The sequence below is a fragment of the Anolis sagrei genome, chromosome 1, assembly GCF_037176765.1.
Source record: "Anolis sagrei isolate rAnoSag1 chromosome 1, rAnoSag1.mat, whole genome shotgun sequence".
NCBI lineage: Eukaryota > Metazoa > Chordata > Lepidosauria > Squamata > Dactyloidae > Anolis > Anolis sagrei.
Genome location: NC_090021.1, coordinates 58773878 through 58795633, shown reverse-complemented (window position 1 = coordinate 58795633; position 21756 = coordinate 58773878). Strand labels below are relative to the sequence as shown.

Here is a 21756-nt window from a genome sequence, read left to right as displayed (position 1 = left end):
GTTGGGAGGTGTTGGTTGGCCCTGATTGTTTCCTGTCTGGAGTTCCCCATATCTATGGCAGGCATCCTCACAACCTCTGAGGATGCCTGCCATAGATGTGGGTGAAACATCAGAAGAGAATGCTTCTGGAAAATGGCTATACAGCCCGGAAAACTCATAGCAATCCAGTGATTCTCGCCATGAAAGCCTTCGACAACACATTCTTTATTCTGTTGGTTTTAATGGTTCTGACAAGAGCAGCAGATATCAGTACTGTATGTATAATCACTTAATTAAAGCAGCTTGTTCTCTGGACTTGTTACAATAGAAACCTAATTAAGAATCGGAAAAATGTAAATACTTAACATCCACTGGGGTTGGGTTTTTAAAAGCAGAAGCAGAGTGGTGATATTTAAATATCTATTAAAACTGCAGCTCATATGTTTTTTAAACAACTTTATATATACTAGCATAATATGCACAATGAAAACTACTGCAGTTTATCTCTTGAAATGTATTTAAATATGAAACATGGCTTTTCAGTATGATTTCTCTGATAAAACCAAGCTGTAATGGTATTTGGGGTGAGTGTCATGTATATGAACTAAATTGAATTGCTTAAAATGTCAGTTTACTGCTCTTATCGGGTAAGAGGAAAAAAAAACATTTTTTCTTACCAATTTTTAATTTTCTTAACCATTGCAGTGCAAGTCAAAAGGCGCTGGGCTTTAGCACAGCAGGCTAAACCACTGTGCTGCAGAAAGATCCTGCTGATCAAAAGGTCAGCAGTTCGAGACCGGGTTGGAGATGAGCACCCGCCATTAGCCCCAGCTCACCTGTCCACCTAGCAGGTCAAAAGCAGAAATGCGAGTAGAGAAATAGGGACCGCTTTTAGCGGGGAGGTTATAATGGCGCCCTTAAGGACATCAATCGAGAAGAAGCTCCTTGGCATGGAAGGTGGAGCAACATCACCCCCTGTGGTGAGAGTCTAGCACAGCCTCCAAGATGCCAGAAATAAGATTGGAAAAGCTGCCTTTATCTCTTCTGTGTTGCCTGTCCTTGTTAATTGTATAATTAGCATTGAATTTTTCCCATATGTGTTCTCTAAGCCACTCTGAGCCCCCTTTGGGGTGAGAAGGGTGCGGTAGAACAACTGTAAATAAATAAATAAATAAATAAATAAATAAGGGACAGTATATTCAGAATACATGGATGTCCAATGCACACATGCATGTCTGCACATACAGGCACATATATACACACAAATAATTTTTGTAAGTTCTTGCTTGTATGCATTATTTATTTATTTATTTATTTCCTTTTATCCAACTTTTCTTCCATGGATGGGACTCAAAGTGGCATTATGTTGCCACAACAGTTTTGTCCATCAAAATTACAGATATGTCCAATTTCCTTGTTGGAGACCTGTGATCTGTTATTAAGACCCCATCTACACAATGGAAAGTATAGATTCATATAGTGCAGTTCAGTGAAGTAAAACGACATTATATGAGTCCACACTGACCATATAATGCTTTATTATGGCCAGATTAAACTGATATAATGCAGTTTCAAACCGCACTATATGGCAGTGTAGATGGGGCCCGAGACAATACAGGATATCACATTGGTGCAGAAACACCTACCGAGTTCATTTGCTCCTTTACAAAGCGATTTCAAGTCCTCCGTTTTTAAAACAATGGCAGCAGCTATGTTTATCCTACAGCAAGTATTGTGGTCTACTAATAATTTACACAGAAACACTGATATTTTTTAAATAAATCTTTGAAATTTTTAATTCTATTTTTTACATCACAAAGGAGCAAAAGTCATTGCTAGTGCTTCAGGATTTATAATATATGTGTCCATGGAATGATGTGTAAAAATATTTTTACATTATACATTGCAGCATTTAAACTTCTGGGTTACAGCGCAGCCATCTATTTGTTCTCCGGGTACCAAAAAAAGCAGTGCAGACCTTTCCTACAATTGTGATATGGTTTATCAAGTTGGATGCATGAGCATATGCAAAAGCCTTTTGTCACTGTCTTGCTTAGTGACTCTTAAAATCTGTTTAAAACCCAGAGAGGCTCTGTGATCTGAAAGTGCTTCAAAAGTGGCCAAGACCAAGGCGCATCAGCCGGCTGCATAGCTGCTCAGGAATGAGTAGAACATGGGGAGCTTCAAGCGCTGCTGGTCCTTGCGACACCAAGCAATAACAGTTCCTTCATTATTTGCCGTATACAAGTGATGTCCGTCACAGGAAAAGGTAAGGCTGTAAAGAATTTGGAAACAAAATAAAGTCTATCACAGCTTATATAATATTCTGGCATTGCCATGTCATGCATTTTCTTTGTGGCTTTTCCCTTCCTTCCTCTTGTACCTTTTTTCCTTTCTCTTTCTTCCTTACCTCCTTTTCCTTTTGCCCACTCCCTCCCTCTGTTCTCTCTCTTCACTTTCCTTCTTTTTTCTCTCTTTCCTACCTTCTTTCTTCCATTCCCTTCTTTCCCTTTCTTCCTTCTCTCCCCCTCACACCTTTTCCCTTTTCTCTTCCTTCCTTCCCTCCTTTTCTTTCTCCCCTTCCCTCCCACACTTCAATTTCCCTTCCTTTCTCTTCCCTTTTTCTCTTTCTTCCCTTCTCTCCCTTTCTTTCCTCTTTCTCTTTCTTCCTGCCCGCCTTTTCGTTTCTCTCTTTCCCATTTCATTCTCCCTTCATTGTTTCATTCTTTCTATCTCTTCCCTCCCTTCCCTCGTCCCTTCCTTCCTTCCCTTCCTTCCCTCCATCTTTCTCTCCACTCATAGCTTTCATCTTTCTTTTCTTTCCCTCATTTTTCTTTCTTACACTTCCCTTTCTTTTCCTTTTCCTTTCCCTTCTTTACTCTCTTTTCTTCCTTCCTCTCTCCTTTTCCCATGTCATCTAGCAGCAGCCAATTCTGTTTTGCTCCATTTGTTTCCCAGTCACGTCACAGAGGGCTACTTCACCTAGCCACATCCAATTTACTTTGTTCCTTTTCTGTCCCTCTGCTTTAGCCCAAAAAGGGTGGGGGGTGGGTTTTATTCCAGTTCAAACCCCAGAATTATTTTAAGTTGGATAATGAAGGGTATGTGTGCCAAGTTTGGTCCGAATTCGTCCAGTCATGTAGGCTTGATGAATGCTTTGGCTTTTATATATAGATATAGATACTGAACATTTACAAGACATAGGGATACAGTTTGAAAGAGAAGCAGACGAAATAATGGAATGCCTGTACTCGAATAGACATTACTTTAAAATATATATTGATTCTATGTTTTTGTTCTTCAAGACAACGTTTAAAGGAAAATTCAAGGTACTGACAATTTTACAATAGCGCACTACAAAAGCAACTGTAGATATAATCAAAGCATATGAAAATTGAATTTTTTATGTTGAATAGGTATTTCAAAAGTTATAACAGTAAATTCATATGAAGCAAATGTTTTGTTTTTTTTACCTCACAATAGGTTTATTTGATTTAGGAAATGTAATTTCCCGGACTGGTTTCAAATCCCATGTGCTCCACAGCCTAAAGATAAACAAATAAATAATTAGAATTAATGGTACAATATACAATCTAATTGCAGGCAAAGTTTTCCAGAGATCTGGAGGTAGTCTTGTGCCTTCATTAATGATCACAGTATAAACATTCTAATAATTGGTCTTGGTATGATCTCTAGGCATACCCATGTTGTAAGTTTTTGTAATTTTAAAATTTCATCCAGAAAACCCAAAATCTAACTCTCTGCAATGTCGCTCTACTGCAGTGGTTCTTAACCTGTAGGTCCCCAGGTGTTTTGGCCTACAACTCCCAGAAATCCCAGCCAGTTTACCAGCTGTTAGGATTTCTGAGAGTTGAAGACCAAAACATTTGGAGATCCACAGGTTGAGAACCACTGCTCTACTTAATACATATATATATAGTATATGGCTTAGGTCCAGGTTATCTGAAGGACATTATTTCCTTCTATGAACCTGGTAGACATCTATGATCAACTGAGGAGGGCCCTCTCTCTGTCCCACCACCTGCTCAAGTGTGCTTGGTGGGAACACAGGAGAGGTCCTTTTTGGTGGCTGCTCCCAGACTGTGGAACTCCCTCCCAAGAGAGACCAGGATGGCCGCATCCCTGATGGCCTTCCATAGGCACCACATAAGAAAGGTAGCTGGAGCTCAAATATGTCCAGCCAGATGCTTCTGGGAAGTCTTTCCTGTCATTGGCCTTTCCTCCCCAGCTACTGCTATTCAAACACATTTCATTTCCTTTTTATAGCTAGTTGTTGTTGAGAGATCCCTTCCATAGTGATGTGTCTACTGCCTCTTTTCAGAACACCTAAACCATGTCTTTCATATCATTTTGTTGTAGTTGATTCTGTATACAATAAAAAGTACTTTTCTTTGTCTGTCCTTAATATGTTGCTGATCCATTTCATTTGATAATCTCAAATTGTATTGGATGAGAAGCATAAGCCATGCATATTGCTCTTTGTCTCCCCCAAACACCAAAGCATGTAAGCTTTTCTTCATATGGAAGCCCAATATTTTTACCATGTCTATGACTCAGTAAATCCATCTCTCTTAGCCATACACAGAGAGAATGAATAGCTTTGGAATGATATAAAGTTTGAATTCTTTTTTAAAAGATAATGAAAGAATGGATGAACATTCATTTAAAAAGACCAAAGAGCAACCTGTTTCTTAGATATGTATGCCATTTTGATAACATTGTCTAAATACATATTTTGTTCAGTAATAAATATATTACCTGTTCTTTTAATTTTTATAAAGAGTAAAATACATTTTAATGTATTGTAAAATGGTCACATCTCTTCAATAACTTGTTACAAAGTTGACAAGTTAGGATCACGAAAATAATAACAATAATTACAATAATTATTATTACTCTGCTTTATCTCTCCAAAAAACAAGACTCAAAGCGGCTTTCAGTAAAACTAATACAATATAGTTTAAAAATCTCCAAAAATATAAACATTAAAATAGAATTAAATATTAAAGGTATTAAAATAGTTAAAAACCTTAAAATCAATTAAAAACCTATTCATACGTAAAACCACAATATTCCCTGATTTGATCTTAAAAACCTCCTTCTTCAAAAGCTTGCCTGAATAAAAAGGAAAAAATGGGTAGGAAGTACTTCACAGCAATAATCATATTTTTAAAAGAGATGTTAGGAAAGAAAAGGAGGGTAGATAGTTCCAGAATATGTCACTGTAGCTTTTTAAAGCAATGCATACAAGCAGAAAAGAAAATTATTAATTATAGCCACTCACCGTACAACCCCATTTTCTAATCCCCCAGCAATCACATTGATAGAGACACCTTCAGGCTGGTTAGAGAAGGCAACGGAGCATATGATTTCCCTGCAGTGCACATGCCCCACAAGGTCCCCGTTCACTGTCCACAGTCTGAGGTCACTGCCGCCACCAACTGAAATGCAAGAGAGCCAGAAATAAGATAAAATTATATATTTCCCCAAAGAACTGCTCAACTAAAAGTATTTAGTTTCCCTAGCTGCTACAAGAGCTGTGGACTAAAGGAAATGAGGTTGTAGCCCCTCCCACTGGCTATATACTATTTGGCAAGAGTGGGTGGGGCTTCCGCCAAATGGATCAAGAGCTTTCTAGAAAATTCCATTTCTGACTGCGCAGGCATAGGAAATACCATATGTGTGATTTCACAGAAACCATGTGAAAGATTTATACGATCTGAAGAGAAACCAGAGTATATGGAAATGAAGATAGTTTGGGATGATACAAATCAGACATTTGTGATTGTTCTCATGTCACTGCTACTATAATTTTAAAGAGCCAGTATATGGAATAAGTTATAATGTTTACATTGGAAAGTGCTTATTGTACTTTTAAAGGTTATATATTATGTCATGTCATGGCCTATGGTTGGTACAATAAACAATTCAATTCAGAGACCATGCTGAAGAAACAGCATTTTATAAAACAGCCCCCCCACCCCCCACACACATGAACAAATCTATTACTTAGAACAAATAGAGTCACTAGGAGATTCAAATCATACAGAAAATCCACAAACCTAATTTGGGGCTTTTCAAACATTTAATGTTATTTAATGTTATCTATGTACTTTGTGAGATACAAACCAACTACCCCAAACTGCATACAAACCAGCAGCAAGGTAAAGCTTTATTTCTAACGATATAGGAGGATAAACACAGGATAAACACTGAATTCCACAATGGAGTCCACAGCTTTGGTTTTCTAGGCTATGGTTAGGGATGTGTTGCAGAACAGTACTTACAATACCTAGTTTTTCTTGGGTAATCTTTTGTGAGAATATTAAAAACTGGGAAACAGAATACTAGAAACATTTCAGTTAGATTTCTATATTGTACTAAGATCTTACAGTTTTGAGTATCCACGAGAGATTCTACTAGCTGCCTGTAATCAACAAATGGCTAAAATCTACATTAGCGTTAGCTATTTTTTCCTTCTCTTCTAGATTTGCATCCATTTCAGAGGCAATGGGAACATCACTGCTATTTGTCTTCATTTTGTATCTATAGTTAATGAACACTTTAATACAATTCCCATGCTGCCAGTTACTTAGTATGAGCAGGCAAAGAGGAGATGTAATATTAGCAAAAGCAATTTAGGCTTGTATTCCCCCCTTAGGAGTTTCTGTGATGCAAAAGTTTGGAGAACAAATTTGACCCAAGGGTGATTTAGTCAGAGAATTTAAACTACCATGTACACTTGTGTACCCATGCGTATTGCTAAGCAAACTTCCATTTTGTCTATGAACATGCAGAGTAAACAAGCTGACTGGAATTAAAGTGCTGCACTGTGTTCTGCCCAACAGTACCTCAACCCTTGATCTGCACATACCAATAGCATCAAGCTACATGGGGGATCCAACATGAGGCAAACTGTGCCAAGGGGCTCTCCGGATCCCTGCTAATACCATCTACTGGACCAGTCTTTGTTGTTATGAGCCAGCAAGGATTTTAGCAATTAGATTTTAAAGAGGCATCACGGTTCAGTGAAAGAACATGTGCTATACAATGAAGATGGTCTCTGCAAGTAGAATGGTGGAAAACTCTTTGTATCAATCTAATGAAGTGACATTTTGCTTGTAAGAAGACTGTACAAAAAATCCCCATTCCCTGAAAGACACATTCCTGTTCAGGGCTCCGGCCAGATTTGAACACCAGCCGTATGATGTAATGAGAGGAAGTTCTGAACAACTAAATGATAGCATTCTGCCACACACAACCTGGAACCAAGATTTTGCTCTGTTGTGCTACATGGCAGCAAGTGAACAGCTACTGTGAGTCGAGACAGACAATACTGAGCAATACTGAGCAATACAGAGAACGAGATTGACCTTGTAGGAGGCAACATCTAACATATGTATTCATATGTCAGAACAAGTGAGTTGTCCTAACAATTTACCTGTCTGAATGCATGTCCCTCTATGAACCATCACAGAGGTTAAGATCTTCTGGAGAGGCCCTGCTCTCGGTCCCACCATTTTTGTAGGGGCGACTGGTGGGGATGAGAGACAGGGCCTTCTCAGTGGTGGCCCCTCAGCTGTGGAACTCCCACCCTAGTGGGATTATATTGGCCCCTTCTCTCTTGTCATTTTGCAAACAACTGAAATCTTGGCTTTGGGAACAAGCATTTGGCCCAGCATAATTATCGGTGCAATACAGTTGGAATTGACTTTGGATTGATGAATATGATTATCTGATTATCTGGCTTTGGATCTATACACAATAGATTTCTATGCACAATAGTTGTCTAACATTTACATACGTTGGTTTTAATGTTGTTTTAATTGTTGTTCGGGCATGGGATAATGCCACTCATGCAAGCTGCCCTGAGTCCCCTTCGGGATGAGAAGGGTGGGGATATAAATGTCGTAAATAAATAAATAAATAAATAAATAAGTATACTAATATGAACACTAAACACTATCATTTTATAGTTATATTATTGCAGAATATTATTATTGCAGAACAAAAAATGTGTCCTTTTAATTCTAATTGGTCAAGTCCCTCTGCATTTACCAGATACTCTAAATTGCCTCAGTTGGCTTAGGTGAGGCATTGTTTAGATCTTCCTTCAAGTTGTGCCATCTCTTCTCATGTTTCATAATTTCACCTGGCTATTTCCTGGATGTCTCCTTCGCTAGAGCATTTCATGTTGGGCAATGCACTATGAAAGTCCTTGCATGTATATGAAAATATCCATCCCATCCTTGCACTGGCTGCCTTATAGTGTTTTCCATATGCATTCAATTTGTACCAGATTAAGGATTCTCCTTATGTTTCTATATTTTCTTCTGTTTACTTTTCTAGCTTGGCCACGTGCATAACTGGGCAAGGAGCCATAGTTTCGTTACCTTAATATTTGTCCTCCTGTCATGTGACTCTTGCCTTTCCGGGTGGTAACAATAATCTAATCCCATATGATGTTCATACACAAGACTTTCATGGGACATACCAGTCTACTAATATTCAATGCACCTGAGAATCAGTTACATTTTCATTTAGCCCAGTTGAAATTTCTGGACAACATATCCCAACAGAAATTTGTTCCACGTGATTTAATTTTTTGAGTCTATATTTCTCTGTCTCTCTTTCTGTTTTATGCTGTGGTGTATTTTATATTTAGCCTTTCCTGAAGTTACTAAGGTTACAAGACCAGGCAATTTGCTTGGAAGCACCAACCTGAATCACAAACTGTTGCAACGTCCCCTGTGGTTTCACTAGCAGACACTGCTGTTACGGGGCTCTTGTGTCCAGCAAGACTTTGTACATAGCACAACCTGTGAAAGGCAAAGTTTTCAAATTAGACAATTAGATTACCACATCAGTACCAACACATTGTTTCACACAGCTCTTTCCCATACTAATTTTGAATAAAGGCAATTCCCAAATTACAAACAAGATGGGTTCTGTAGGTTTGTTCTTAAGCTGAATTTATGTGTAAGTCAGAACATGTATTTTTTAAAGTGTAACTCCAGATGTATAATGCGCTTTAGATAGCATAGGGAAGGGTTCACAGCCCCGTGGTGTTTGTTTTGCTGTCTGTGCCCCTGTTCAGAAGATTTCCCCTCACTTTCTGTCCCTGTGAGAATGGGATTTTGAAAAAGGTGGCTTATTGTAGAAACAAGAATTGGCGATGAAGCTTCAGTGGAGACACCTTTCCTCTATGATAACTCTTTCAGGAGTGAATTTCCCTTCTGAGGGGTAAAGAGTCATTTATATAAGTTGGATGTTTGTAACTCAAGGACTGCCTGGGTCCTACCACTAAAACTTTTCTGCAGTACCAATATACTAAGTATGGCACGGATGGAAGAGATGCACAGCTTACACATAAATGTTACAATTCACGAAACAAAGCAAATCCATCCTAAATCAATAAAAGTTCAGTACAATGCAGATATGAAGACCTATTTACCTGTTCAAATCCCATATGATGCAGGTTCCATCTTTGCTTACACTTATCATTATGCTGTAGGGCTTGCAGACAAACAAGCTAGTGATCTCTGCAGTATGGCCATATAGATGCACCTGAGATTCCATTTCAATCTCAGAAGGCTGAAAAACAAGATCACCCTATGGTCAAAATGTATTGTGCAGAGAAGAAAATGGGGCAAATACTGTCCAGTAAATGTAGTTTATGGTGAGACTTATGTGGCAGATATTTTAATACTTTACTTTCACTAGATTCAAGGGACTAAATCCAAATGTTAATCCCAAACACTGAATTGGTAGAAATTTGGTAAGTCCACTTTTATGTCAATTTGACTGATTTAATGGGTGTAGTATTCTAGTTAGGATCAACTGAAACGTTTTATAATTCTGATCTATACAGTAGTGTTTTTTTTTTATTTCACCGGGTTGTAAAATAGGTTGTTCAAGGCTCAAATCAAAGGCACTTATAACTCTTAAAAAACTAGAATACTTAACTGACAAAGCAAAGGTAAAATTTTCCCCTAGTATTAAGTCTAGTTTTGTCCAACTCTGGGGGGTGATGCTCATCTCAGTTTTTGTCAGTTAAGTCCCACTTGTGACTTTTGTGACTGGCTTCAAAGCATGAGTGGTACATTCCATAAACACATGTAGTATGCTCTTCTTTTGAGCAAAACCAGACTAGACACTTATAAAGGTAAAGGTTTTCCCTGACATTAAGCCTAGTCGTGTTCGACTCTGGGGGTGGGTGCTCATCTCCATTTTTAAGCCCAAAAGCCAGCGTTGTCCATAGACATCACCAAGGTCATGTGGCCGGCATGACTGCATGGAGGAGCACCGTTACCTTCCCTCTAAGGTGGTACCTATTGATCTACTCACATCTGCATGTTTTCAAACTGCTAGGTTGGCAGAAGCTGGGGCTAAGAACAGGGGCTCACCCCGCTCCCCAGATTCAAACTGCTGACCTTTCTGTAAGCAAGTTCAGCAACTCAGCAGTTTAACCTGATGCAACACCAGGGGCTCCCAAGCTGACAAGTAAAGGATAATATGGCATTATCTGTGAAAGACACCTTCTTCAGATCTCTCACACAGTTATTAGCATAAAAATGACCAGATGACTGTTTGAAGAACCAGTTACAAGTAAGCTATCTGTTGCTCTATATCAGGCATCCTCAAACTTTGGCCCTCCAACCACTTAAGCCTCCAACTCCCATAATTCCTGACAATTGAACAAGCCATTAAGGATGCCTGCTCTATAGAATTGGCCTGCCTCAATGTACATGTTCTTCCTTAAATTCATATTTTTCCCAGTGAAGAGCACAGTGATTTTATGCCATAGTGAAGAACAAACTGCTATGAGAAAAAAACCCAGCTACAATATTTAATTCCATTTCTCCCTGCCTTGAAAAGCCAGAGTGCTAATTAAGCTACAGGATGTTGCTACAGAAGGCTAATAATGGTACACAGTCGAGGTGAGAGACAACAATCAAGATACACTAGTTACACAACTCGAGAAGTCAGGTTTGCTAGACTTCAGCAGCCAACACACCAACCCTAAGATGTCTTGTGCCAAATGTTCAGGAATATAAATGATCTTTTCTGCTCATAGAGTTTTACACCTCAAAGCAGTATAGTAGCATATTGACAGAATGCTCTAGTTTTCAATGCACAGAGGTGGCAGTGCAAACAGTGTGGAATCGCAGTGTTACATACTTCAGTAAGTTACATATGAAGACTGTCATTGGTATTTTCTGTGCTGCACTGAAACACGTTGTTCCCTATTACTCTTATTCAGCTGGGACCAAAAGCCAAGACAGATGCTAGTGAGCATGTTGTCATGCCATATGGCCTTGTCTCAAGAAGCTGATTAGACCCAGAAGCTGCACTGCTTGCCTGCTGTGCTGACTATGTGCAAATGCAGGACTGTGGGGAATCTACAGGGGAGGGACAGACACACCTGTGCAGCAGTGTATATAATGGGCACTTAAACACTATGTAGGCCCAAACTGCAGTAATTTATTTGAACATTACATTTTGTTGTAGTTTAGTTGTTCAGTCACTTCCAACTCTTCGCGACCTCATGGACTAGCCCATGCCAGAGCTCCCTGTTGGCCGTGGCCACCCACAACTCCTTCAAGGTCAAGCCAGTCCCTTCAAGGATATCATCCATCTACCTTGCCCTTGGTCTGCCCTCTTCCTTTTTCCTTTCATTTTGTCCAGCATCATTGCCTTCTCCAAGTCTTCCTGTCTTCTCATTATGTGGCCAAAGTACTTCATCTTTGCCTCTAATATCCTTCCCTCCAATGAGCAGTCGGGCTTTATTTCCTGGAGTATGGACTAGTTTGATCTTCTTGTGGTCCAAGGCACTCTCAGAAGTTTCCTCCAACACCATAGTTCAAAAGCGTCTATCTTTCTTCGCTGAGCCTTCCTTACGGTCTAGCTTTCACATCCATAGGTTGCTACTGGGAATACCATTGCTTTAACTATGAGGATCTTCGTTGCCAGTGTGATGTCTCTACTCTTCACTATTTTATCGAGATTGGTCATTGCTCTCCTCTCAAGAAGTAAGTGTCTCCTGATTTCCTGGCTGCAGTCTGCATCTGTAGTAATCTTCACGCCACAACACTATTTTAAAACTGTAAATAAATCTACTTTTTGTGGTCAAAATAACCACCTGAAAGCAGCTGTATTACTAATCAGATTTTTTTCAAACCCAAAAGTTAAAAAATAGTTTCAATGTAATAGGTTTTAACTTGACATACCCATTATGTTCTGGAGAATTGTTAACCAAATGTCAAAAAAGTGTCTAATTTTAATGGGCAATCCTTCCCCCAGTCCTTTTCCCTAATAGGAATTTCTTTTCCAAATCACAGTGCTTTAAAAGGTACATGTTGCAGGTATTATCTATTTATTTACTATTTTTCTCCACTTTTCTTCCCATAGCAGCTAACAACTACATAATTTGATCACAGTTCAAAACATAGCAAACACAACATTAAAAAAACCAAATTAAATAACAATTACATATGTCTTCTACCAGTAGCACTCATCTCAGTAGATCTGCAGCCTCCTCCAGATACTTTGAAACACATACTCTAGCTACTGTATCACATAATCTTATTGTAGATATCCTACATCTCAAGGGAATTGAGGCCAATTATCTATTTAGAAAATCTATGAAAAGCAGAAGCATTTTGCTGTAATATTATACTGTAGTATAGCACATATATTACAATATAACTGGTGCATAGAAATGGGAAACATTTCCTTTTTAATGTTATCATGACTTTTAAATGATCTATAACAGTCTGATTTTTAGAAAGTTAACAGTTTCCTGGTTTACTTACTGTACTATTTGTGAATCTGTTCATATAGGCTGTGATGACACCACATTTGCTGCCAGTAAAAAGTTGACAACTGTCTGGCACCCAAGCACAACTTGTTACCTTAGATATAAGAACAGAAGAGACATTATAAGCATGCAATTTTAAATACTGGAAAATCCCTCAGCAATAGCTAACGTTCTCTTAGCCACAGAGGTACCTAAATGCAGTTAATTATCAGTCAGCACTGATTTACATAATAATTATGTATAAGCAGTTACTCCTGTGATACATATGATACTTCATGGGAAAAGGTGTAGCGATTGCAGAGGTGTGGTACAGAGCAACACAGACAAATTGGCTGCTGAAAAATGCAAAGTGCCATTTATTTTTTTATTTTTTTTACAGTATTTATATACTGCCTTTCTCACCCCTGGGGCCTATGAATGAATGTGGACATACATGAATTTCCTGTATCAAGACTCATTAACTTCACATTTTCTGCATGCCCTATTCCTTTACACCAGACATGGGCAAACTTCAGCCCTCCAGGTGTTTTGGACTTCAACTCCCAAAATTCCTAACAGCCGTTATCAAAAAACATCTACTCTCCATAAATATCTTGTTTCTATTTCATGCTCTCTGGAGACACAAATTTAAGCAGACATCTTTAAAACAACACATTTGTTTTACTCACAACTTTATGTATTTAAATAAACAGGCACATTTCTTGTTGGTTTAAAGTTTAAAACATTTCAGTTTGTGTCTTCAACTTTCAGTCTTTATCAGTCTCTGTACAACTCTCCTTTATAATCGTCTACTTCCCGCTGTCATCTTCAATGGTCATCTCTCAACTGTTATCTTTTAACAGTGTTCTAAACCACGCATTCACAAACTGTGGCCCTCCAGCTGTTTGGGCCTCCAGTTCCCAGAATTCCTGACCATTGAACAAGCTGGCTAGGCCTTCTGGGAGATGATGTCCCAAACAGCTGGGGGGCAGCAGTTTGAAGATGCCTATTTTAAACAGTTCCTGATCTGGTCACATAGTCTGCAGCCCCTCCCACAATTTCAAGAACATAGATTTAGGAAAAACCGCATACCAAAGAACACATATACACTTCAGTACTGAAACAGCATATTATATACAGAAAAATCATTAAACAGAGGAGGCTTGAGAATGTTGCCTACAGTTTTCTAGTATATCCAAACAAGTAAAATGTGGCTAGATCTGTTAACAAACCAGAATATTAAACCAGCATCAGGCCCTGATCAGTTTGTAGAGAACAGTAACCTTGTTCAAATGTAACTGCTAACTGTGCATTTAACAAACTATAGCATAAATGATACATCCAAGAGGAAGAGAGGGACAAAGACAGAATAAATATTTACAAGCCTTGTTTTGAATTTACTAACACAGTATTTGCCTAAGGCCTTAGTTGTAAATGTACCATAAAATTCTGGTTTTTTTTCTTGCAATGAAATGACTGTTAACCTTACATTTTTCAAGCATTGTAGTCAATAGATTAAAAATTAATTTACAAGAAAAGAATTAAGGAATTATACCTGATGAAATTGTGAACTTTGTACAAAGTTAACTGGAGGTTCACTCTGCTTGCTCTTCAGCCTTAAGATATTGTCGGCATAACCCCAACTCAGGATAGCTGACCACTGGATATCTGTACTGTGCATACTTCTGACACCTGCAACAATAGTCAAGACATTCAGGTGAAACAGGTAATATCCACTATTCTAAGCTATAACAAGCACTGCTCTTATAGTGTCCAGCTTTTAAAAACAGAATGTTTATGCAACAATATATGGCATTTTTGACTTTATCCGAGCAGTTCATATATAGTATAGATTTCCCTTTGACATTAAGTCTAGTCATATCAGACTCTGGGGGGTGGTGCTCACCTCCATTTCTAAGTCGAAGAACCAGTGTTGTCCCTAGACACCTCCAAGGTGAGTTAGAAGACAAATACCCAGAATTAAGAGGATTAAGGGACAACAGGTACTTCCCCTTTAGAAAATCAAAAGACCCAAAATCAAACTTTGCCGGTTTTTGCCTGGCACAACTCCAGTTCAACTTGGATCTACTGATCTTAAATGGATCAGCCTCAGAGGATAGCTGTGGCGAACTCACTTTCTCAAACCCACTCGGCTCCAGTACAGTGGATTATGCCTTAGTCCTGAGAAATGCCTTTTATAGAGTCCAGAACTTTAGCATTGGTACCAAAACTGATAGTGACCATCAGCCCTTGATTCTGGACATAATTGTCTCTGGTCATAAAGTTTGCTTAAAGTTGTACCAAGGATCACTACCACAGGGAACCCATTTAAGCTTAGTGCTAAATGGTCAGACGAAGCCCAGGCTCAGCTTACAGCCAGACTTAAATCAAAACCAGCATCAAGTCTAAGATCAGTAATTTCTCTTGGATCGACCAATGGAATCTACTCTGAGAGCTTATGGTGAGCTAATCATTGTACTACAGGAAGACCTAACTTTTGTCCCCAAGTCTGGCCACCTCCAACACACTGACAGCAGACCCACCAGACCCATCTGGTTTGACAAAGAATGCCAGATGATGAAAAAAATCCTTAAGAGACATTTCCAAGGTCATGTGGCTGGCATGACTGCATGGAGTGCCATTACCTTCCCCCTGGAGTGGTACCTATTGATCTACTCACATGTTTGACCTGCTAGGTTGGCAGCAGCTGGGACTAACAGAAGGAGCTCACTCTGCTACCCGGATTTGAACCACCAACCTTTCAGTCAGCAAGTTCAGCAGCTCAGTGGTTTAACCCACTGCACCATGTGAGTAGACCAATAGGTATCGCTTTGGCAAGAAGGTAACGGCATTCAATGCAGTCATAAGGGCCACATTATCTTGGAGGTGTCTACGGACAACGCCGGCTCTTTGGTTTAGAAATGTAGATGAGAACCATCCACTAGAGTTGGACACGACTAGACTTAATGTCAGGGAAAATCTTTACCTTTTACCACAGTTCATATATTTGTATTAATATTGCAAGCACATCTCAAAGAACATAAACTGTGTAACTTTTAGATTTTTTAATATGAATCTCTTTTCCTGAAGTTGCTACAAACAAGTCCACGTGTGATCCATCAGAATTGCAAAAGAGAGTTCAAACTATGCTGAAAATTGTTTACATAGACCAACTTCCTCATGGCTCCTAGAGGGTTTTTTTTAACTACATCTGGAGAATAAATTAAAGTCTGCATGATTCTGCAGATGTAATTAAAATTGCTGCAATGCACACGGGATCCATACAATTTCTTCCAACATAGTTCTGCTCCCATACAGTTTGGGATTTCCAGAAGAACTATACCATCTAAGCAGCACATGCCTCAGTATTATGTGTAATCTTTTGGTCTGTTAGATAACAGAGAATCTAGATAATCCCACTGCCATTACAATTTCTTTTTCCAGGGCTTCTACCCAGACAAACATAAGATAACATCCTTACCTTGCTCTTTGCTATATATCATCAGAAGGCAGAATTTTCGGGACAAGCCACAAATAGCTCTTGTGGGTAGAGCTTGCAGAGAGCCAAATCTTTCTCCATGTGGCTGGCTGAAGCAAACAACAGGATCAGGGGCACTGGGAGAACCTACATATTCACCCCACTTTAAGCCTTTGATCCAAGGTAAAGGGCTCTAGAAGAAAGACAATTGTCAATAAAGAAATTGTCAATAAAGGAACTGTAAAGTACCAGAATAGGAAGATAAACTGAAAACTTAAAAGTAAAGATACATGTATCTAGTTAGATATAAGGTCCTAAAAAGTATCAAAAAGGAAAGATAGGAGGACATAATGGAAAGTTCAGATGTAACAAGCCCAGTCTGTTTAGTTCAAAAGGACAGTTCTGGTTCTTATCTCAGATTTAGGGTTCCCTTTTCACCACTTTCCCATTTTGGAGTTTTTTTCATGTGTCAGGAGCTACTTGAGAAACTGCAAGTCACTTCTGGTGTGAGAGAATTGGGCGTTTGCAAAGACATTGCCCAGGGTATGCCCGGATGTTTTACTATCCTTGGGGAGCTGGAGCTGACAGAGGGACCTCAACCTGTTCTCCCATGATTCGAATAATGGAATGAACAGAGTGGAGTAATGGAAGCTATACTTTAAGAAACCACAACAGTGCTGCTGAACGAGGATTTGAGAGGATGAAGGAAGGGGGGGGGGGGGGAAGGAATTCTGTAACCAAATAGAATTGGATTTTTTTTTTTATCAGAATTGTTCACCGGGCAAATCATCTAAGGCAAATCACATCAGTCTGATCTTTTCATTTTCAGAGCCGATAACTGGTTTCCTGGGTAAAAGATGCACACTAAATCTTATCTTGGATTTTGGTAAAACATTTCTGCTAAGAAACACAGTGACACGATTTAAGGAAGTAGTATTCTGCTTAAAGCTTTAGAGAATTACTTAAAAGAAGAAAAATATCTGACCCACTTTCACATGGCAAAAATGCTCCACTCTTCTCCCATACAAACATTCATGGCCATTAAAATAAAGTAAGAAAGCACTTTAAAACACTAGTGATGATTTGATGGTTTGCAGTGCAGCAAAAGGAGGTTCCAATTCAAGTACAGTGGGAAACAGAAAATTAATTCTGCCTCCGAGTCTAATTTCCTTCTAGATGCTCTCTTGACAAGTTTCCCCCCCTCTAAAACAACTTTGTTTTAATGGAAAAAATGGCAATGCTACATACTAAATTGTGGATAACCTTAGGAATAACACTGATATACCCTTATGAATAACAGTGATATACCGGATAAACAATCTCTTTGGTCGGCTCCTTCGTTTCTCTGAAGGCGAACTGCACTAATAATCCCATGGCAGCAGGGAGCTCTCCTTCCATAATGAGTTTGGATCCAGGTCTGCTGACATGTGCAGTGTGGAACAGCTGGCGAGGGGTTTGTCCGTATGTCTTTATCATAGTCTCTAGGGCTCTTCTCTGAACAGGATCTTCAACAGCCGATACATCCATGCCAAAGTATGTCTAAAATATGAGTCAGAGACAGAAAAATAAAGCACTGTGTTTGTGTAGGAGGACACACACACTATATGGGTCTCACTACATAACCTGATGTTCTTAACATGTGAGTACATATTGTGTACTTGAATCTTTATTTATTAGGCAGAATTCTCAAATAGCCAGGCACAATTCAAACCTTGAGCAAAGTTCTACCAAAGCCTTGGAATTAACTTCGTTATTTTCTCTAAGTTTTCTGTATTATCTAAATAAAACATATTGCACACAGAAGAGAAAACGGAGAGTTCCAGAACTTGAAAACAAAAAGAACCAGTATCTTTAGACTACTGTGATGTTTCTGGACTCATGTCCAGGATACTTATCCTACCTATTTCTGTTAATTGTTATGAATAAATTGAAATTATTCTCAAGAGATTGTTATCTACTCCATGGCTTCTTGACCCCACTTGGCCTAATAAGTTTTTACGTAAACAGCACACAACAAATTTGTGTAGAGTCACTAGGTAATGTTTAGAAAACATTTGCTGTTGTCAAATTTTTGGGACCCCAACATGGAGCTAAGGAGATCCCGTTTGGGGTCGGGACCCACAGTTTAAGAAGCCATGATCTATCCCATACTTTCTTTAGCACAGGATGGGCAACTGCAGCCCTCCAAGTGGCTTGCAACATCCATCAACTCCACTATACAAGACTACTTTTCTCCAACCAGTTTCTATATTGTACCAATGCAAAAAAAAAAAATAATGGGGAAAAAGGATACTTACAGCAGGGTGAAACACATTGATAGCTTGAACTGAAGCTTTCCCTTTTTGCTTATACCCAAATACTAAATCAATCCAGTGACAGATGGTCTGGGAAACATGATCAGACTCTAAAGCTTGACGGTGGATCAGGATAAAAAGTCGGGGGTCATTTCGAGCCCATGGTGGGAGGTTCACGTGGTTTACTCGTTCACCATTCTGACGTACCCCAAAATCAAATCCTATAAAAATAGGCAGTAGTTGATACTATATGGTTTATATTTGTATAATTAATAGAATACACATTTCACTATTATAGATATTATATTATTACATTGTAGTGTTATGTTGTTTATTTTTATTTTTATGTTGTGAGGCTGGCAGGGAAGACATGAATAATCTATTTGCCTTGTTTGTTTATCCTGTAAGTTCCTAAAAATCCTAAAGACACCAGATACAATCTGAAACCAGGTGCTGTAGGTTACATTTCAGAAGAAGGAACTGGCAAGATCACCTCTCGACACTCCTTGTCTAAGAAAACTCTTTGAAATTAATCGGGCCACCACAAGTTGACAGGCAAATTGAAGACATAGACAGGAGTGCTACACTCTTGTATTCAACTTATATTTCTAACATTCCATTCAGATACATCAATACAAAATTATAATGGAATTTACATTGCCAGATATACCTCACAATTGGATGAATGTTATAAATGAAAACGGTTTCTATTGAGTTTATCCTAAACAGAGTTTTCTGGATCTTAACCAATAAAGATTTTCAGTACTTCAAAAAGAGACCTTCAGATGTAGAACTCAGGGTAAAAGTCACTAGCATTAAATGAATGGATCAGATAATATACAATGTTAAACATATATACAGACTCTGGGGCATGAATGTATATTTCCAATCCACTATGGTTGCAAGGAGATGGCTAAAGTAGAAGCAGATTCTTTCTAAATGCAGTTTGTGGCTGTGTTTTTACAGTTTTAGTAGGGAGATTAGGTGACTGAAGTCTGGCACAGGATCAATGACATTTTATGCCACAGCGATGGAACAGGAAAAGGTTCCCACATTGGTGATAGAGATAGGGCCAAAAGGAAAGGGAGGTAATAAATAATTAAAATATTATTATGGTTATTGTTGTTGTTAGCCAAAGTCTTGGATTCCACCAATTTATCCCATTGGTGGAAACAATGGGATAAAGACGAGGTAAGAAGCCTGCATAGTGGTTTGCTGTGAGTTTTCTGAACTGTATGGCATGTTCCAGAAGCATTCTCTCCTGACATTTTGGCCACATCTATGACAGGTATCCTCAGAGGTTGTGAGGTCTGTTGAAACTAGACAAGTGAGGTTTATATATCTGTGGAATCAATCAGGGCCGCTAACACCCCCCAACAAAGGATTCCCCCAGGCAGCAATCAGCCAGGCTTTGAAGCTGCAAGGCCATTAAATGCTAATCAAAGTGGCTAATTGCAACATTAACACTTGCCTCAAACAGACAAGAGTTCTTTCTCCCACCCTGGACAACCCAGTGGTTCCGGCCATGAAAGCCTTCGACAACCTGCACAGTGATCACCCAGTACAGTCCCCATGAAAGAAGCTGGTCTACCCAGAAATGCCAGTCTGTTCAAGTCCTGTCTGAAGTTTCTTCTTAGTAAAGGCACTATGGGAAAGATGGCTTGGGAAACTACTTGTTGAAAAGGCAGTAATTTCTAAACCCTCCCCTCCAAAAGTGGCTCTGAAGAAGTAGGCAGCTCTGGATACATGCAGCTTCCTGTGAGAGACACGTACTTGGCAATCTGCAGGGTGTTCTGCTCTGCTAGAAATTAAACAAGACTTCAAGTTGTTATTATTTTTTAAACTGATATTGGCTCAATATTTTATCAGCATACCTTCTCTGTTGACTAAGAACTCAGGAAGATAGAAAAATTCTGGGATCAGCTCCTTTACATCCGTCATGGATTCATAGGATGAAAGGCGCCAAGTTGTATTAGTGGAGTGGAAGGTTCTGTCTGGTATATCAAAACTCTGATCTGTAAAATAAAACCATATCAATCTGAAGAACATAGTATATCCTCCTAATTATACATTAAGGGAATGTATAATTACAATGGTGAAAAGAGAACACATATATTTTGATCTTAAGATGTATATACAGAGCAAATTTACCTTGATATGCTAAAAACATCTTTGTAAAAGGAGGCATTCTAACCAGGAAATGGAGCACTGTCCCACTATTGGAATAATGAGATCCATAGTGATAAGGCTGCACAGGTGGCATTGGGTCATCTTCTCTAGCTCCTTTACGGTATTCGTCTTCTAAATACTAGAAGAGGAAGAGCCCAGAGAACAAAGGTTAATTTCTCTGTAAGAAAGAATGGACATTGCTTATCTACACCAATATATATATTTGAAGCATTTAATACTCTTCCTTGTAAACAATAATAAAGTTGAAAGACATTATGATAAATATCAAAGTATCGGATAAAATTAAGAATAAATAAAATAGATATTCAGTGGTTCCCAACCTGTAGGTCTCCAGGTGTTTTGGCCTACAACTCCAAGGAATCCCAGCCAGTTTACCAGCTGTTAGGATTTCTGGGAGTTGAAGACCAAAACGTCTGGGGGCCCACAGGTTGAGAACCACTGGGCTAGATCAAATGAAAACGTTTTCACATGGCACCAATAGATTGGTGGCAATCAATGCACTGTGGAAATATCAATCCATGTGAGGCCTTTTCAGTGGTGGCTCCTCAGCTAAAGAACTCCCTTCCCCAGTGATATTAAATCAGCCCATTTCCTCCTGACTTTCAGAAAAAAGGTGAAAACATGGCTTTGCGGCCAAGCCTTAAGAAACTAATATAGTGCAACAGATGACTTGGATTTATGTGTAATGATAATTGGAATAGCCTGACCTTGATTGTGGATAACATGATTTTATAGCCATAAGTGGTATTGTTTATGTTTCAATTGCTTTTAATCTTGTTTAGATTTTTTAACAAAATGTTATTTAATTGTTGAATTGTTTAAGGCGTTGAATTTTTGCCTCTGCTGTAAGCTGCCTTGAGTTCCCTTCGGGGGTCAAAAAGGGCAGAATATAAATATAGTAAATAAATAAATAAATAAATAATCCCTCTCAATGAATTCATGTTTCACTTCTGAAAGCAAAGGAACTATGAGTAGAGCCTCTGGAGAAAATCACA

The 21756-nt window shown here is 38.8% G+C and overlaps 1 protein-coding gene across 1 annotated transcript in view; it reads right to left on the bottom strand.

Annotated features, from left to right (window-relative positions):
• Positions 1–1748: 1748 nt before the first annotated feature.
• The window catches only part of LYST (lysosomal trafficking regulator), a 100070-nt gene continuing 80062 nt past the window's right edge, over positions 1749–21756 (bottom strand). Inside the window, exons 43-54 of the mRNA XM_067465009.1 lie at positions 20723–20879; positions 20446–20586; positions 18575–18792; positions 17586–17816; positions 16281–16470; positions 14355–14491; positions 12816–12914; positions 9455–9594; positions 8722–8819; positions 5285–5441; positions 3453–3524; positions 1749–2254 (exon numbers count right to left, since the gene is read on the bottom strand). Of these exons, the coding sequence (XP_067321110.1) occupies positions 2116–2254; positions 3453–3524; positions 5285–5441; positions 8722–8819; positions 9455–9594; positions 12816–12914; positions 14355–14491; positions 16281–16470; positions 17586–17816; positions 18575–18792; positions 20446–20586; positions 20723–20879 (1779 nt within the window). The 3' untranslated portion in view covers positions 1749–2115. The remainder of the gene's footprint in view (positions 2255–3452; positions 3525–5284; positions 5442–8721; positions 8820–9454; positions 9595–12815; positions 12915–14354; positions 14492–16280; positions 16471–17585; positions 17817–18574; positions 18793–20445; positions 20587–20722; positions 20880–21756) is intronic.